This window comes from Falco naumanni, chromosome 4, assembly GCF_017639655.2.
Source record: "Falco naumanni isolate bFalNau1 chromosome 4, bFalNau1.pat, whole genome shotgun sequence".
Lineage (NCBI taxonomy): Eukaryota > Metazoa > Chordata > Aves > Falconiformes > Falconidae > Falco > Falco naumanni.
Genome location: NC_054057.1, coordinates 67,643,672 through 67,659,153, shown reverse-complemented (window position 1 = coordinate 67,659,153; position 15,482 = coordinate 67,643,672). Strand labels below are relative to the sequence as shown.

Genomic DNA, 15,482 nt, shown 5'->3' with positions numbered 1-15,482 from the left:
AGAGTTCTCGGTCAAAGAGCCATTTTACATGTTTTAGCAGCAGGAAGAAAAGCGGTAAGACTCAGCCAGCACTAACCCCTGACGTAATGCTCTTCTACAGATCGCTTTGCTAAATACACGGTTTGGTTTAGCGCTGCAGCCTGAAGATCTCTCCCATCCGGGGCCATCAAGTCAATGCCAGTCAGTTGTAAATTAAACAATCACAAAACCTGAATACCAATTTTGCAAACCGAAGCTTGAACGTTTCCCCAGTTGAGGGGCTATTTTCGCCTCCGAGGCTTGCTGGGCACCCAAAGGTGACGGGAGTGTGGGAAGGAGAGATGAGGACTGGGGGGAGGAGGGGGCAGGCGTCATTTCCAGAGGAAGGTGGGAAGGGAAAGGGAACAACCTCTAGAACTGATGGGAATGGAAAGAGGTGGGAAAAGCAACTTGGAATTCCAACTGTGACTCAGCGAATCTAAGTGATGGAGCAAGGGGAAGGAGAGAGCAGACAAGAGTAGCAACAGCTACAAACCAGAATTAACCCCTGCCTCCCCACATATACGCTTGTGGTAGCAGGCACTGACAAGCTTCTGATAGCTGGCAGGTTACAGGAGCCTGTTGTTGAGCATCAGCTAAGAGACCCCGTCCCGCAGCCCCGCTGACGACAGCGCAGCAGCACTGCTTTGCATCAGTTTGAAACGCTGTCAACAGGAAAAGTAAGTTTTGAAACAAAACCCAGAGCTACACGCCACAGTTCAAACACAGCCAGGGAGGCACATGATGAAACACCCTGCAGGGTGCGAATGGAGAAGGGGAGTATTTGCAGTGGTGGCTCCAGGTGATGCTTTACTGCTTCTCTCACTGCTGATGGCTGCAGGACCAATGGGGGTCCCAAAATTGTTAATTGTAAATCTCCTCGGGCAGGCTGATGCTTCTCTGCAGTTGCACATTGTGTTGAACGAGCACCCAAACCCAACCTAGCAACAAGGTGACACAGGGAAGAGCCCACCCCCAGTTTCACATGGTGTGGCTGCGGTGTGGCAGCAAGGGCTGCAGGACCTTGCTTTGATCTTCCAGGTTGGACCTCAGGTGTGCCCAGCGACACCCTCCTATATGGTCCTGCAGCACCACCAGTCATATCAACGTCGCCTGCTCACCTGCCAACACAACTCACAGACGTTTGGGGAAGGGTCTAGAGCACAAGTCTCACGAGGAGGCAGCTGAGGGAACTGGGGTTGTTTATCCTGGAGAGGAGGCAGCTCAGGGGGACCTTATCGCTCTCTAGAACTACCTGAAAGGAGGCTGTAAGCAGGTGGAGGTCAGTCTCTTCTCCCAGATAACAAGCAACGGGACAAGAGGAAATGGCCTCAAGTTACAGAAGGGGAGGTTCAGATTGCATATTAGGAAAAATTTCTTCACCAAAAGGGTGGTCAAGCACTGGAGCAGGCTGCCCATGCATGTGGAATCACCATCCCTGGAGGTGTTTAAAAAAACCCCACCAAACTCAAACGCTAGATGCGATGCTTAGGGTCATTGTTTAGTAGTGGAGTCCTGGGTTAATGGTTGGACTCGGTGATCTCAAAGGTCTTTTCCAACCTAAATGATTCTATATTTAGACAGATTAAACCATCTTCTAAAACAAACCATTACAGCCTTTTGTACTGTAGCTCACTGATTTACTTATTCCTCTTTGGGGATGTACATTTGAATTCTGAGGTCAGAAGATGGCCTGGTCCAAGCTGCCCTTGTTCCCCACATGTAAAGGGCATCATTACAGGCAGCTGCTATAAACCCTGGGGGCCAAAGGAAGTCTGAAATGTGATCACAGCAGACTGCCTAAACAGAGGAATGAAGAGAGTTTTGTGATTAAAAAAAAAAAAAAAACAAAAAAAAAAACCACAACAAGAAAAACTACCACAATCAAAACCAAACCCACGCACCAACCCGAGCCTGGATCGTACCTTCCAGTTCTAGGAGGGTGATGGACCCGTCAGGAGCCTGGTCCTGCTATGGTCAACACCAAGAGGAACAGAAGGGCTGGCTGAGCCATGTCCTGCTTTCTCCTGTCACTGGGGGGAACACAGGGCAGTGACAGAGCACCACAGCTCAGCAGGGAGGAGCAAGACCTAAAGGCTCTGAAGCATACATCAATATTCGGCAAGGGAGGATGAGTCTTTTATTGACCAGTATCAGCAATCACCACATCTCACTTTTCAGAGCAGAGCACGACAAAGAAGTTACAGGCAAGAGAACTGAACTAATGCAACACTGTGGGATTAGATTAAAACTAACAGAGGAAAAAAAAAAAAAGAAAAGAAAAAAAAAAAAGACTACTTCTGAGAGCTTCGTATTTCGGTGAGTCACGTGGTGACCTCCGCATTTCCATGCTCAGGCATTAAAGTAGATCTACAAGTGCAATGTTTTCCGTAGCCCTACAGCCTGCCGCTGGTAGGTAGCACGTGGAGAGTTCACAGGCAGGAGCTACCCCAAACATTGCCACCGCATTTTTGCAACTACGTCACTTGTCTGACAAGAGACTTGATCTCTCTAAACAAAATTGTTCTTCGTGAGGGCTAAGGTACTGCGAGGAGACGGAGACAGCAAGAACCACAAGGACAGCAGGGCAAATCAGTCATTTTCTCTCAAATGATAAGGAAATAAAAGTGAAGCAGGAAGAAAGCGGTACCTCTGTCAAAGGTCTCGGTCTTCTCTCTACAACAAATTCTGTGTGGCAGAGCTCACAGTAACTTGTGTTGGAGGAGGATAACCATTTTTCCAGGCAGCTCTTGTGCACGGTGCCCAGTGTTCCTGTGCAGTCACACGGGGAAAGCAGTCCCTCCCCATTTCCACCTTCATGACAGATTCGACAGATGGGACCATCACTAAAGAGGCAGACAAACAGAATGAAATCACGGTCAGAACAGGCAGAACGATACAGCCACATTGGAGAATGGGGTCTGAATCCCACCAAGCCCCAGAAGGGCATATGCGCAGCAAGCAGCATCTGGCAGAATGTGCCAGGCACGCTGCAAGAGCCCAAAGCAGCAAGAAATCAGCCTCAGGAGAGTGTGGAGGTGCCCAGGAGCACTAGGTCAGTAAAATCTGGAAGTCGTGTTGATGAGCACCACAACACCCGAGAGAAGCCGCCACATCAGCCTCCTGGCCAGCTCAGCTGGCCACACAACAGCCTGCAGCATGTGTATTCCAGTCTCCAGCTCTGCTCCCAGCAGGCAGACGAGCTGACACTGGACCTGAAACCAACCCTGAAGTACTGACGCAAACCCAGAAGCCCAAAGCGAAGCCAGATGATCCACGGTAGCCATGGCATGCCCCCAGCCACCCGGAGCCACTCAAGAAGTTTGCAATCACAGTCACATTTATCAGATCACCTCACCCCTGCTCTGCATCCTGCGTTTAGCAGTAACTGTGTGGGGAACGGTGATATCTAATGACACAACTGCATTGACCCTGGAAGCCCAGCTCTCCAAGGACACAACGTATTTCATGGCAAGCAGTCACCCAGGCTACGTTCCTGGCATACAAACCCTCTGCCCATCACGGTGCAGTAACTCGCTCAGCACCCTATCTGCACATCCCCACACAGAGAACCGTTCCGCAGCATTTGTACCTTGAACTGGCTGGAGAAATGTCTTGGTGCTTCAGAAACAACCGCTTCTGCCCCCCTCCTTGGCTAGAAATTTCAACCACAGAATCAAATCTCTTTGATCAGCTCCAGATCTGCTCTCTACAGACCTCACAGAACCAGAGAGACTTATCAAGGGAAGTATCAAACGCTTTCAGAGACGCTTGCAGCCTTCCCCGCAGGGGACCTGCACTGCTGATCACACTCAGACCACCCAATTGCTTCCAAGAGGTTCCCTCACACCTCTAACTGTCACCACCGACTGTTAGCACTACTGCTCCAGCATCCAGCAACCGTTAGCTCAGCTGTAGCAGACAATATTCAGTGACAAGCATCCATCACAGCCTAAAGCAGGGGGTTTGTGGATCTACGTAAACTTAGAGCATCCAGTGTCCTCCTATAGCAAAGACTTTCTCTAGCTGCACAAAGAGCCAAGCCCTCTTCACTTGCCCGTTTCGTGTACTATCCCCTAAGTCTTGTCCTGTAGGAGACAAAGTTTTCCACATCCCCCAGATTTACAGACCTCTGTCATAGCCTGCTCAGTCACCTCTTCCACAAGCAGGAGCATCCTAGCCTATTCAGTAAAGCCTTAGAAACACATCCACCTTTCTGATCACCATCACCACCCTTACCTCTACCTCCTGCATTTCTAAAACGTCCTTTCAGAGCTGCAGGGACCAGAGCTACAGTTTTCAAGATGTGAGCACACCAGGGATTTTTGCAGTGACTTCTGTTCTTCATTACTTTCCAAAATCTTCATATCTTATTTGCCTTTTGGTCACTGCTGCACATAACTGCCCATTTCCCTCCTCCTGCAAATACATACGTAAATCCCGGATCACTGTTCTTCATCTGCATCACCCCACACTGAACTGCAACCATTATTTCAGCCTGCAGCCATTTCCAATAACATTCAGTTCCCTAAATTCAGGCATCTAGTGCCATTTTAGGTCCAAGGACATCCCAGTTGGCATCAAAAGGCATGGGTTTCCCAGAAGCCCTATGCCACGTCTGCCACCCCCATAATGAGGATGCCCTGGGCTCCCTGGGAAACCCAAAATAGCTCTAGACACCAGAGTTTGCTATTCTCAGAAATTCAGTACCCCTCTTCAGTGTTTGCCATGCATTGAGATCATTTAGAAATAAAATGCTGGGCAGCAGAAGCCCCACGCAGGGCTGCCCTCCCTGGACCATGCAAATGAGCCACTCACTAGCATCTCGCTTCTTTCCCACATTCCAACCAGCCATTCCTTTCACACAACCACCATTCTCTTACATCCATAGTTGCACAGATTTGGGGGTAGGAGGGAGGACAAGAAAGGAACATCTTTATATCCAAACCCCTATCGCATGCCCTCTTGAAATCCAGGTGAGCTGTATGGGCTATCACCTTTTCCCACATATTGCTGACAGTACCAAAACCAGACTGATCCCTTATCACAGCTCATGCACCGCTGCTATTCTGACTTTTAAAAAACTCTGGACTGCAAAAGAAGTTTTTGGGGATTGCAACGCAACAGGCAGAACAAGTAACATGCGCTCTTCAAAAGCGGTAGCGCCACTTCCATTAGTTTGCATAACCAGACAAAACAGAAAGCAAGACACGGAAATACAGTGCAAGGAAAAGGAGCGTACAGGGGAAAAACATCGGTGGTACGTGAAGGGAAGAGAAGAGCCAGCAAGAAAGTGTATGTCAGCTCACTAGAATAGAAGCAAGACTCCTCTGCTGGTGTACCACAGGAGATCTCTACCACTTTCAACCCAATGTTTAGCAGGTTTCAACCCAACTGGGCTTTTTAATCATATTCAAGGCTGTGAAGCAACGCACACCCACTGCACCATCCCCTTCTCTCTGCCAGACGTCACTGGTGAACCACTGAACCTTGTTCTCTCCTCATTTCCCTATGCCTTTTATTTAAGGGACGACTTCAGCCAGCACAAGCCCCGCCACAGGAGTCTGGAGAGGTGGTGGTGGAAAATCCATCCTCAGAGATAAAGAAAACTGCATCCGACAAAGCTCTCGGCAGTCTGATCCACCTTTGAAGTTGGTCTTGCTCTGAAAGGAGGGTGAACAAGATGTCCTCCAGAATTCCCTTCCAATCTAAATTATTTGATGATTCTGTAACCTCTATTGACATAAATCTCAGCTGTATCAGAACGACAAAATTACAGTCCACTCACACAGCCTTAGCAACAGAGACAGACCAAAAAAAAAAAAAAACAACCCCCAAGCCTCCAGTGCTCTCGCGCATCTGTTGTTTCCTAAGAAAAGCATCTGTAAGATATTTCAACCATTCTCTTCCTGTTTGAGAAGTTTCATATTTCCAGTGCATTAATATAACCTTGGCTACCAATAAACAATCCAGAAGGAAAAAATCTGCTGACAGTACAAAAAAAAAAAAAAAAAAAATCTTATCAGACTTCATTTTCCTTCCTTCTTATCCAGAGGGGGAGGGGGCCTGGTCGCACTCCCACACCACACACCCTCAAACAGCCTCCAGCAGGCTGTAGAGACCATATCACTGATTCAATCTCCCAGCAGTGTCACGCTGCTCCTGGCTGCGCTTCCCTAAGGGCTGGTGACATGGAAGAGACTGAAACCCACCCACCACCAAAACGAACAAACTGGTGGTCCGTGAAGACCCAACAGGATTCCTCAGGTGGTTTTTTTTAACCTGCAATCCCAGGCAGTTTCCTCACCCAATTATTGCACCGCCACAAGTTTTGAGGGGTTGCACAACTTTTTGCCCAGCCTATCTGTTGTCAGAGAGCAAGCTCAGTTCCCCTCGCATTTTTATCGACCTGCTCAGGGTTTGCTAGATAAAGCAATTATGTTTGCCTCCATTCTCTTCTAGCTCCCCTGCTTTCCTCCCCCCAGCCTTTTGCAGTTGCTGCTTTCACACTTCATCAACATTTGGTCAAATTCATTGAAAAAACTAACAGCTGTTCAGACAGGATTTGAACACAAAATTTGACTGTCTCACTAGCTGGACTGAACAATGCTGCTGTGTGTCCTCTGCTCTGGAAGCTGCTCAAAATACATGATGTGAAGTCACATCAGGAAGAGTCTGAGCAAGTGAAGCTAGCACATGTTCCCCCTAGCAATAGCCGAACACTGCAGTTCCTGCAGCACACACACTCTCCTCTCCCTGGGGCAGCAAACCAGCACCTCACCTTTACTCCAGGACCATCCTGGAACACGGGCTGCGCTCTGTTTTCAGCCCCTCCATCATCCCCACGAACAGCACACGCTGCCCTTGCTAGCATGGCATCCCACCTTCGCCGCCGCTCAGCAAGGACTTGGTGGAGGCACACAGCCAGAGGCTGCCTGCCCTGTCCCACGCTGGAGTGGCCACAGGCGTGGGGGTTCCAACGAACACGCAAGTCCCAGCCCACCAGCACATCCAACGAGCTCCCGCAAAGACAGCGCAGACCTGGGAAGCATCAGGCTAACAAGGATTCGCGCTCAATATCAGCGTAAAATGGGAGCTCGTCATCCCCCTCTACCCCTAGAGCCATTAAAAAAAAAACACCAAAGGGGGAAAAAGTCATCACCCCAAGCCCCTTCCCCGCAGCAGCCCTACCTCTGCGCGCCCAGCGCCTTGATGACGGTGGAGAGGAGCCGTCCATCCTTGGCGGTGACCTGCGTGACGTACTGCGGGCGGCCGATGTCGGAGTCTTCCACCGACTTGGAGAGGGCAGCGCTTCCCGGGCAGTCGCACAGGGAGCCGGGGAGGTGGCAGCAGTCACCCGTCGTCATGGCAGCTCCGGGCCGGGCACCGGCACCAAGGTGAGCTGTGGGAATGGCATGGCAGTGAGCACCCAGCACCCTCGGTGGCCTGGCCAGGGCGCAGGACCCCCCTCACCACCCTCCTCCAGCTCTGCTTGGGCTGGCAGCACCCCGGGGCCCCAACAACCGCAGGTTTTGCTAGACTTCTGTCCCCTTTCATAGGCTCTGTGAGGTTGCCTTACCATAAAATTAAGGCTCCAAGTGTCCTACTTACATAATTTAGCGTCAGAATTGCAGATTTGTCTTTCCCAGAGAGAATTCCTGGTACCCGCCCTTTAACCTGATGAAGCCTTTCAAAGTCAACGGGCCAACGCAGAGATGGGGAAAGCAACCAGGAGCCCCACAGGCCCCGGCCACTCTGGTTAGAGCTGTCCTGAAAACTTATGTTCATACCTGCTGTAAAAGCTGCAAAGTTTCACCCAAACACAACACAAACACCACCGCGCATGGCTCAGTGCAGGGGGGCCCTTCTCTCAGCTGCGTTCAGGCACCTTCTGAGCCCGTTAAAGCCTGTCCACCAACTCAAAAGGCTCCTCTTCACCCCATCTTCGGTGTTCCGATTTTTTAGGTTTTTTTACAGGGATGTACATGTGTCCGTTTCCACATCCCGACAGCAAACATGCGGGTATTAACCCCCCAAAAGCATTAAAAACCCTCCCGGAGCTCCACGGAAAGGGCAGCGGGCCAGCTTTCCTCCTTGCCCTTTCAGTGATTCAGACCAACCGTGATTTTTCACAACCAGCCACGTGCAACCAGCAAAGCACACCATCACCTTTTCAGCACCTCTGCGATCTACCCAAGGAGAGCACAAGGAACAAGCAGCAAATACATGAATCGGGGAGAAGATGCAGAGAAAAAGCCCAACGTGACAAACGAGGAGGTGGCTCAGCTGAGCCACGTGTGACGTCTCTGCCTTTGAGGGAAGGCAGCAGCTCGCCCAAGCTGCCAGCAACAGCCGTGATCCTCCCTGGGAGGAGATATCTCGATCCCAAAGACAGGCATGCTTTGCAGATTCCTAAAAATCCCATTTTCTCCCATCTTCTTTAGCCCGGTCCCTAAGAGGCAGCTGTGCAGAAATAAAGAGCTAGGGTTACAATTAGTCACCAGCTGAACACCAGCCAACAACATTGGACTGCTGGTAAAGACCGAAATCCTCGTGTCTGTAAACAGGAGCGCCTCATGGAAGGCACGCACGGCCATCCCTGCGCACCAGTGCTGCTGGGATCATCGCTGGAACGGCCTCTCATCCCAGCGGCTGGATTTCAAGAGAGACACAATCCCATAACAGAAGTTCAAATGAAAGCAATGAAAAGGATAATAGGTCAGAGGCAGGGGGGTGGAAGGTGGTGGTGGGGATGATGGACAAACAAAAATAACCCCCAAACTTACTCAAGCAGAAATATGAAAAGAATTAGGTTTGTTTAATTTAGGGGGCATGGGGGGAATCTTCAATCTCCGTTTCCTGGAGTTAGAAGCAGGCAAACAAACCTTCGCCACTCCCTCCAAGGAAATGCTTTTTTGTTTCGAGATCTCTGTGCACAACAGGAGTCAAACATTCCCATGAAACTCCAGTTTCGTCAGGTTCAGCTAAGCCTAAATCAACCTAAAATAGCTAAAGAAAATAAAGGCTTGTTCCTGGTTGGAGGCTTGGCCAGACTAGAGAGGAAGAAAACAAAGAGCCAGTACAAGAACGTGATCATTGAAGCCTTGAAAGCCCTGATTTGGGTAAGCACAAGTGCTCTTTCGTGTCTTGGAAATTAAGCAACTCTTACACAACCAAGGGCTTCATCCGTCAGGACAGTTCCCATCGCGGTGGACGTGTTCAAGAGGGAGAGAGCACTTCACTGGCATCTCATCACCAGATGCCAGCTTGGTAGCATCCCCTCAAATTACAGAATATTTTCTAATTTCTAGTAGAAAAGTTTATAACCTCTTTATTAAAGCTGCTCTTGATAATTATCTGTAATCTTTCCTCTCCACTCGAATGGAAATAACCCTGAGCTTGTGGGCAGATCAATCCCCATCAAAACAAACGGGAATCTTTCCATCAACTTAAAAATGAACTTAGACTCAGCAGTGCCTTGACTCAGCCTCTCTCTCCACCTGTGCAAAGAGCACACAGGGTTAGAGCCACTTTTCTTATTGCTTTCCCTTTTTTTAATAAAAAAAAAAAAGGTTACAAGCTCTCCAATTTTAAGGAGCGAAAAGTAAGATGATAAATGCTATTGGAATTACTTAAGTCAGCTGTTTTGCAAGTTAAGGAGTTCTTTCAATTTTAAAAGCCTCTTACTGAACCAGGCATGAGAAGATATATGCTTTTAATAAAAAGGTCTGTTCCGTTTGTTCAGCCAAAATGTTGTTTATTTTTAAGTCCAGGGGAAAAAAAGTCCATTTTGTGTATTGGAATAAAACTGCCCTCACTCCCTGTGTCCTGGGAGTATTTATACTGAGGCTCTTTGTGCTCCACATCTGACAGACACAGGCAGCACCGTGTCCTTGCCCTGGCAGCACTATTCAGGACTGAAACAGAATTGCCACCCTGCCGTCTGTCAGGAAACGCACGGTTTTCTACAAGTTATTTGGCATTTTCTTCTTGGGGTCCATCCCAGGGTGGAACCTGAAGTCACTGCTTTAATATCTGACTCATGCCATTCAGCAGGCACAAAGGAAAAGCCGCAACATTTTCATGGATACAGTTAGTGAGGAAGGAACTGAAATCCAAAGATAACATCTGCAGTGCACTCCAGTTCCAATTTCATACCCAGCTGAACATGAACCGGAGTGTACAGCCAAGCCAGTCCCTTTCCTGGCTCCCTAAAGGCTCAGCTCATCAACACACAGCCTTCCTTCACAACTGTCAACAGCTCATCGAACCAAACTCTGACGTCCATAGAATCGCAGAATTGTTTAGGAAAAGACCTTTAGGATCATCGAGCCCAACCGTTAAGCTGGCACCACCAAGCCCAGCGCTAAACCACGTCCCTAAGCACCACATCTGCACCTCGCCTAAACATCTCCAGGGATGGTGGGTGACTCAACCGTGTCCCTGGGCACCCCGTTCCGGTGCTTGACAACCCTTTTGGTGAAGAAATTTTTCCTACCATCCAGTCTAAACCTCCCCGGCACACATTGAGGTCATTTCTTCTTCTATTGCTCATTACTTGGGAGAAGAGACCGACCCCCACCTCGCTACACCCTCCTTTTAGATAATTGCAGAGAGCGATCTGATGTCCCCTGAGCCCCCTCCTCTCCAGGCTGAACACCCCCCAGTCCCTCAGCTGCTCCCCACAGGACTAGCTCTCTACACCCTTCACCAGCTTTGTTTACAGCAGAAACACCAAAAATGCAGTTGGAATCAAGACCCAAACACAGTTGGTTTGCACCAAACGCTGTTGCTGGGGTTTTTTCCTGGGCAGCTGTGATTTCTGAGCTCATTCCTTAGGGATGCACGTCTTGTTCTCATTTAAAAAGAAAAAAAAGTCTGAGACATTAGGTTTATTATCAATATCCCCTCTGCTGCCACAGTTAGACGTGAGCAAATAAATCAGAAGTCTCTTCTCAGCAACATTTTGTATCCTCAGCTTCTGAGCAGATCCAGGATATAAAGGGCTGAGTTTGCAGAGATTACTCAAATTGAAGAAAAACAAACCCTGTTTGTGGAAAGTTGGCTCAGAAAAGCGAGTTATGCACCAGGACTCCAAAACTCAAACACGTGCAGTGAGGTGAGCTGGTTCCTCAAATTGCAGCTAGTGTTCCAAGGCTGAGACCACGGTGCTGGTGCGTGCAGGATCCCACCTGCTACACTGCTTGTGCAAACCACACCAGCAAAACATCCTCCTTGTCAGTCTTCAGGCATCACAAGGAGATGGGTGATCCAGTTTGTATCATCCAAAGGGCCACAGGGGTTTCCAAACTCCCTCAAATGGCCGAACAGCTCAAGGCTGCAGAGATCAGGACGGAGAGCAGTGGTCCAGCCTGAAGACATGCCCAGCAGCAACACGCAGAAGACAAGGAGCCAAAGGGTCCCCCCAGCTCTGCTCTGCACCCACAGCCGGTTAAGACAGTTATTTCTCCCAGGTAGGGAAGCCACAGCAAGCCAGATGACTACCTTGATCAAAGCCACAAGGGAAAAGCCACAGTCAAGAGAAAAAAACAGCCACAGGGGAAACGTTAGGTGGAGGTCACGGCCATCGGCACGATAAGCATCTCAACCGCATCTCAACCTGGAGCAATTCTGAGGCTCTGATAGAATCCAGAGCAAACTGGACTTCACCAGCTCCACCTTCTTCAGATGTAGCTCATCTACACCAGCTTCTGTACAGACCAGCCTCCCTGGAACGTCCCCACCAAGAACACAAATGACCTACTGGCAAGGCCACCAGTGCCTAATTCTGCTCCTCTCGTGGAGCAGCCCATTTCCCTGACCACTGTAACGGAGACCTGGCACCTCGCTACAGTGCCACCAGCAAATAACCGAGCTGTGTAGCCGACATAACCCACCCGTTCTTCTTTGAACTCTAGCTAGCAGCCCACTCACAGCCTGCAGGTCGCCAAAGCTCCGACGCTGCGCACGCAAGCGGACGTTTAACCCCCAGGTGCAAGGCTACCCAGCCTGCTTTCCAAATCCACGGGAATGCAGGCACCGAGTTTTCCAATCATATGATCCTGCAGATGTCATCGGGGAACTGAAGGTTTTCAGTTGCTACAGGGCATTTCCAAACATCAATGCTTTCCTTTTCACCACGAAAGCTGGATTTCCCAAACCCTGGGGGCTCTCAGATCATCTGAGCACAACCTTCTCGAGGGAGACAAGTACCATGAGTTGCCTCCTCCACCACATCTAAGCACCTGCCCCCACACACCCCGCCTCATCCAGCTCACACGCATCTTTCCAGGGCACAAATCCAACCCCAGGCCTGTAACGTGTCATTCAGCATCCAGCTCTGCCTACTGCAGACAACTGGTTTACCAGTTAACCAGTTAACCTGTAGTACCTGTGCAACTGGCAGGGACCCCCCCCCTATACATCACGGTGGGCAAGCTCTGGCCTCCAGACCCTTGCACCCACAGTGATTACACACCCTGAGATACTCCCACCAGAGATATGCATGGGTGGGATATGATGAGTGGCCTGAAGTGCTCCATGCTACTGTTAAAAGGTTGCATAATGCTTTAATAAACAAAAAAAAAAAAAAACAAAGAAAACCCAACAGAAAAAAACACCCAACCCCCAAACCAAAAAAAAAAAAAAAAAAAAAACCCAAGAACTGGTCCCAAACTGCTGCAGGGCTTTGTTTTTCAGTTTTGTTTGTTTTAAACATACTTTCTGCTCAGGGTTGAAGACTGCAGCCTCATTTTATTCTTTTTTAAAAAGTACACTATTTTGTACATCAGCTATCTGCCTGCAAAAGTCACCCTGCAGGTCTGCTGCGCAACACCCTAAAAGTACACGAAAAGCAACAGATCTGCCCACACTTGGTTCAGCAGCTGCAGATAGCTCCAAAGCTTCCCAAGATGTGCCCTCAGGCCCAGATGGGGGAATTTTGCTCTGAGACCTCACTGCAACTCTCCCATCACCCAGGATTTCAGAAGAAATCTGTGCATCGTGTGCTCGGGAGTCATCGGAACACAACAGCCCTATGCGTCAGGGTGCAACCAGCCCTGTCCAGGGAGGAGAGAGAACAGTTAATGACACATACCCCAACACCCCGAATAAGATCTGATGCCACACAACAGTTTTGAAAGCTTTTAGAAATTTGGTAGATAACACACAGGACAGGGTTTCACTCCCCAGGAGCTTCTCCATTGCCTGCCCTGCCTGCAACATTTGGCTGATGGTGGCAGCTAAAGGAGATGCTGTAAAAACTTCAGCATCAACTTGCTCTTCAGAGCATCTCAGCAAAGCAACGCAGTGAGTCACTCATGGGACAGATGACCTTAGGCTCAAAAGAAACCAAACCCCCAAAAGCAAGGGGGAAATAAATAAATAAATTTAAAAAAACCCAACAAAATCAAGCAACACCCCAGGAGCACGAGGAACCTCCCTCCTCCTACACTTTTACCAGCAAAACACATCGGCTGAGGTACTGGGAAGCACCACTGCTGTCCACCCAGGCTTACCTGCCTCACCAGGGCTGAACATCAAACATTCGTAAGATACTCCGAGTCTAACCACGTCATGCCCAGGAGATTAGATGCTTCTAGGAAGCAGCTTTTTTGTACTTTTTTTTTTTTTTTTGGTCACATCTGTACATTATCTACCACTGCCAGGGACTCAACTCGACTGCCTCTCAACTATTCCAGTAACACAGCTCAGCAGCAGCGAAACAGTAACACAGACCTTCATTTACCAGGCTCCTGCTGGGGGCAAATGATCAAAATTTCTCTATACCAAGCCACTATTTAGGCATATTCCAGAAGCTCTATCAAGTCCTGACTATTTAGACTATGGCTTGATGGCAGATGAGTTTGTTTCCCAGGCACAGATGAAAAGACAGCCTTCCACAGAATGCTATTTATTCTTTTTTTTTTTTTTTTCCCCTCCCCAAACAGACACAAGGCCAGGCTCTGACTTCTATTCCCCATTGGTAAAAAACCATTGCAGCAAGCCTTCATGATCAATATACTGCTGCTCTCCGACGCCTGCATCCACACACATCCCTCCTCTCCAAAACTTTCAGCATATTTGAGCAATCCCTGCAGTAGCTGCACTTTATCTTGCAGCGCTGGCAAACTGGCGACTTGCAAAGACGAAACACGTGGGGCACACACCCTGAGCTCTCCATGGGCTCCCACTGGCAGTGAACCCCAATTTTCAAGCAAGGCCATAACGAGGAACCTCGTTTGAACACCACTGAGCTGCTACCCAGCAGGGCTCCCACCACCCCACATTTCAGGATACCTACCAGGTCGTTCACCTCCTTATTTTTCAATCAAACTTTATTTTAGAAGAGCACTGCCTAATATATAACGATATGTTATTCAGTATTCAAAAAGAAGCAAGAAGTTCAAGTTTACATACTGAAAAAAAAAAGATCAGTATAAAAACTGGAAGCCTAAAGGATGATTTTTTTCTTGCTGTAAGCTGTACTTGGGAAAGATCAGGCCATGCGCTACAGCTGGAGTGCCAAAACGAACAAAGTTATCTCAGATCTTCTGAGACTCCTTATCTGCCACAAGACCATATGAAAGGCAAGTTTACTGCACTTTAATTACCAACATCTGGAAAAACGAATTGCAACATAAGGAGAAAATTCTTTGCAGAGGGTATCTCCAACCAAAAAAAAAATAAAATCAGCCATTCAGCCATTTTAATAACAAGTTTCATAAGGAAACAACTAAAAACCAGCTGGGACATGAGAAACACCTGCTGCTCCTCTATGTCTTCAAAAGACATCAGCTTCTGGAGGTGAAGAGCAGCACGATTCAATGCATAATACAACTACGTAGACCCTGTGCCTACCTCCCTCTGCATTTTATCACTCTCTTTCTGCAAGAAGAGAGAGATGCAATAGGAAGACTTGAAAAGTTTTCTGGAAATCACGAACCAAGGTGGAAAAAACTGGTTGTCATGCTCACAAAGCAATGCTTGCAGCAGCGCTACCCTCCAGTAGGGAAAACCAACTCTCCCAGCACCCACAAGCACACCCCTGCCCTGCTCCCACCTAGCAGCGCTGCCTCCTGAAGGCACCAGAGCTGCGCCTCTCGCTTCTCTTTGCACTGTGTCCTTTACCAAAATAACAGCAAGAACACTTCTGCTTACTAGCCCTATCGCTTCACAGAGCTCCCCTTCAGAGAGAGGCAGCATCTGCAGCAATGCCAAAGTTCAAGGGCTCCCCCAGCCCATGCAGTCACTCGCCAGGCAGTTTCAGTTTATTCAAAACACATGGATTTTCCAGCTCTGGGTAATGCATCAGGAGAAAAAAACAATTTTAGTGTAGCAGCAACGCATGCACCAGATCAACAGAGAAGCGCCCACACGATGTTGGACCCGTCCATTCCTCAAAGAGCATTACTCAGAAGGATGTAAAATGTTATTTCAGGATCAGGAATCCCATGCCAGGAAGA

General features: G+C 48.7%; 1 protein-coding gene across 4 annotated transcripts in view; it reads right to left on the bottom strand.

Moving 5' to 3' along the window:
- The window catches only part of MARCHF2 (membrane associated ring-CH-type finger 2), a 37,992-nt gene that overhangs the window by 17,534 nt on the left and 4,976 nt on the right, over window positions 1-15,482 (bottom strand). For 3 of the 4 annotated variants that reach the window (XM_040589203.1, XM_040589205.1, XM_040589204.1), the window contains exons 2-3: window positions 7,210-7,420; window positions 2,669-2,864 (exon numbers count right to left, since the gene is read on the bottom strand). In XM_040589203.1, the coding sequence (XP_040445137.1) occupies window positions 2,669-2,864; window positions 7,210-7,385 (372 nt within the window). In that variant the 5' untranslated portion in view covers window positions 7,386-7,420. Of the gene's footprint in view, window positions 1-2,668; window positions 2,865-7,209; window positions 7,421-13,535; window positions 13,630-15,482 lie in introns of those variants that run through there. The other variant, XM_040589201.1, reaches the window with a different exon arrangement.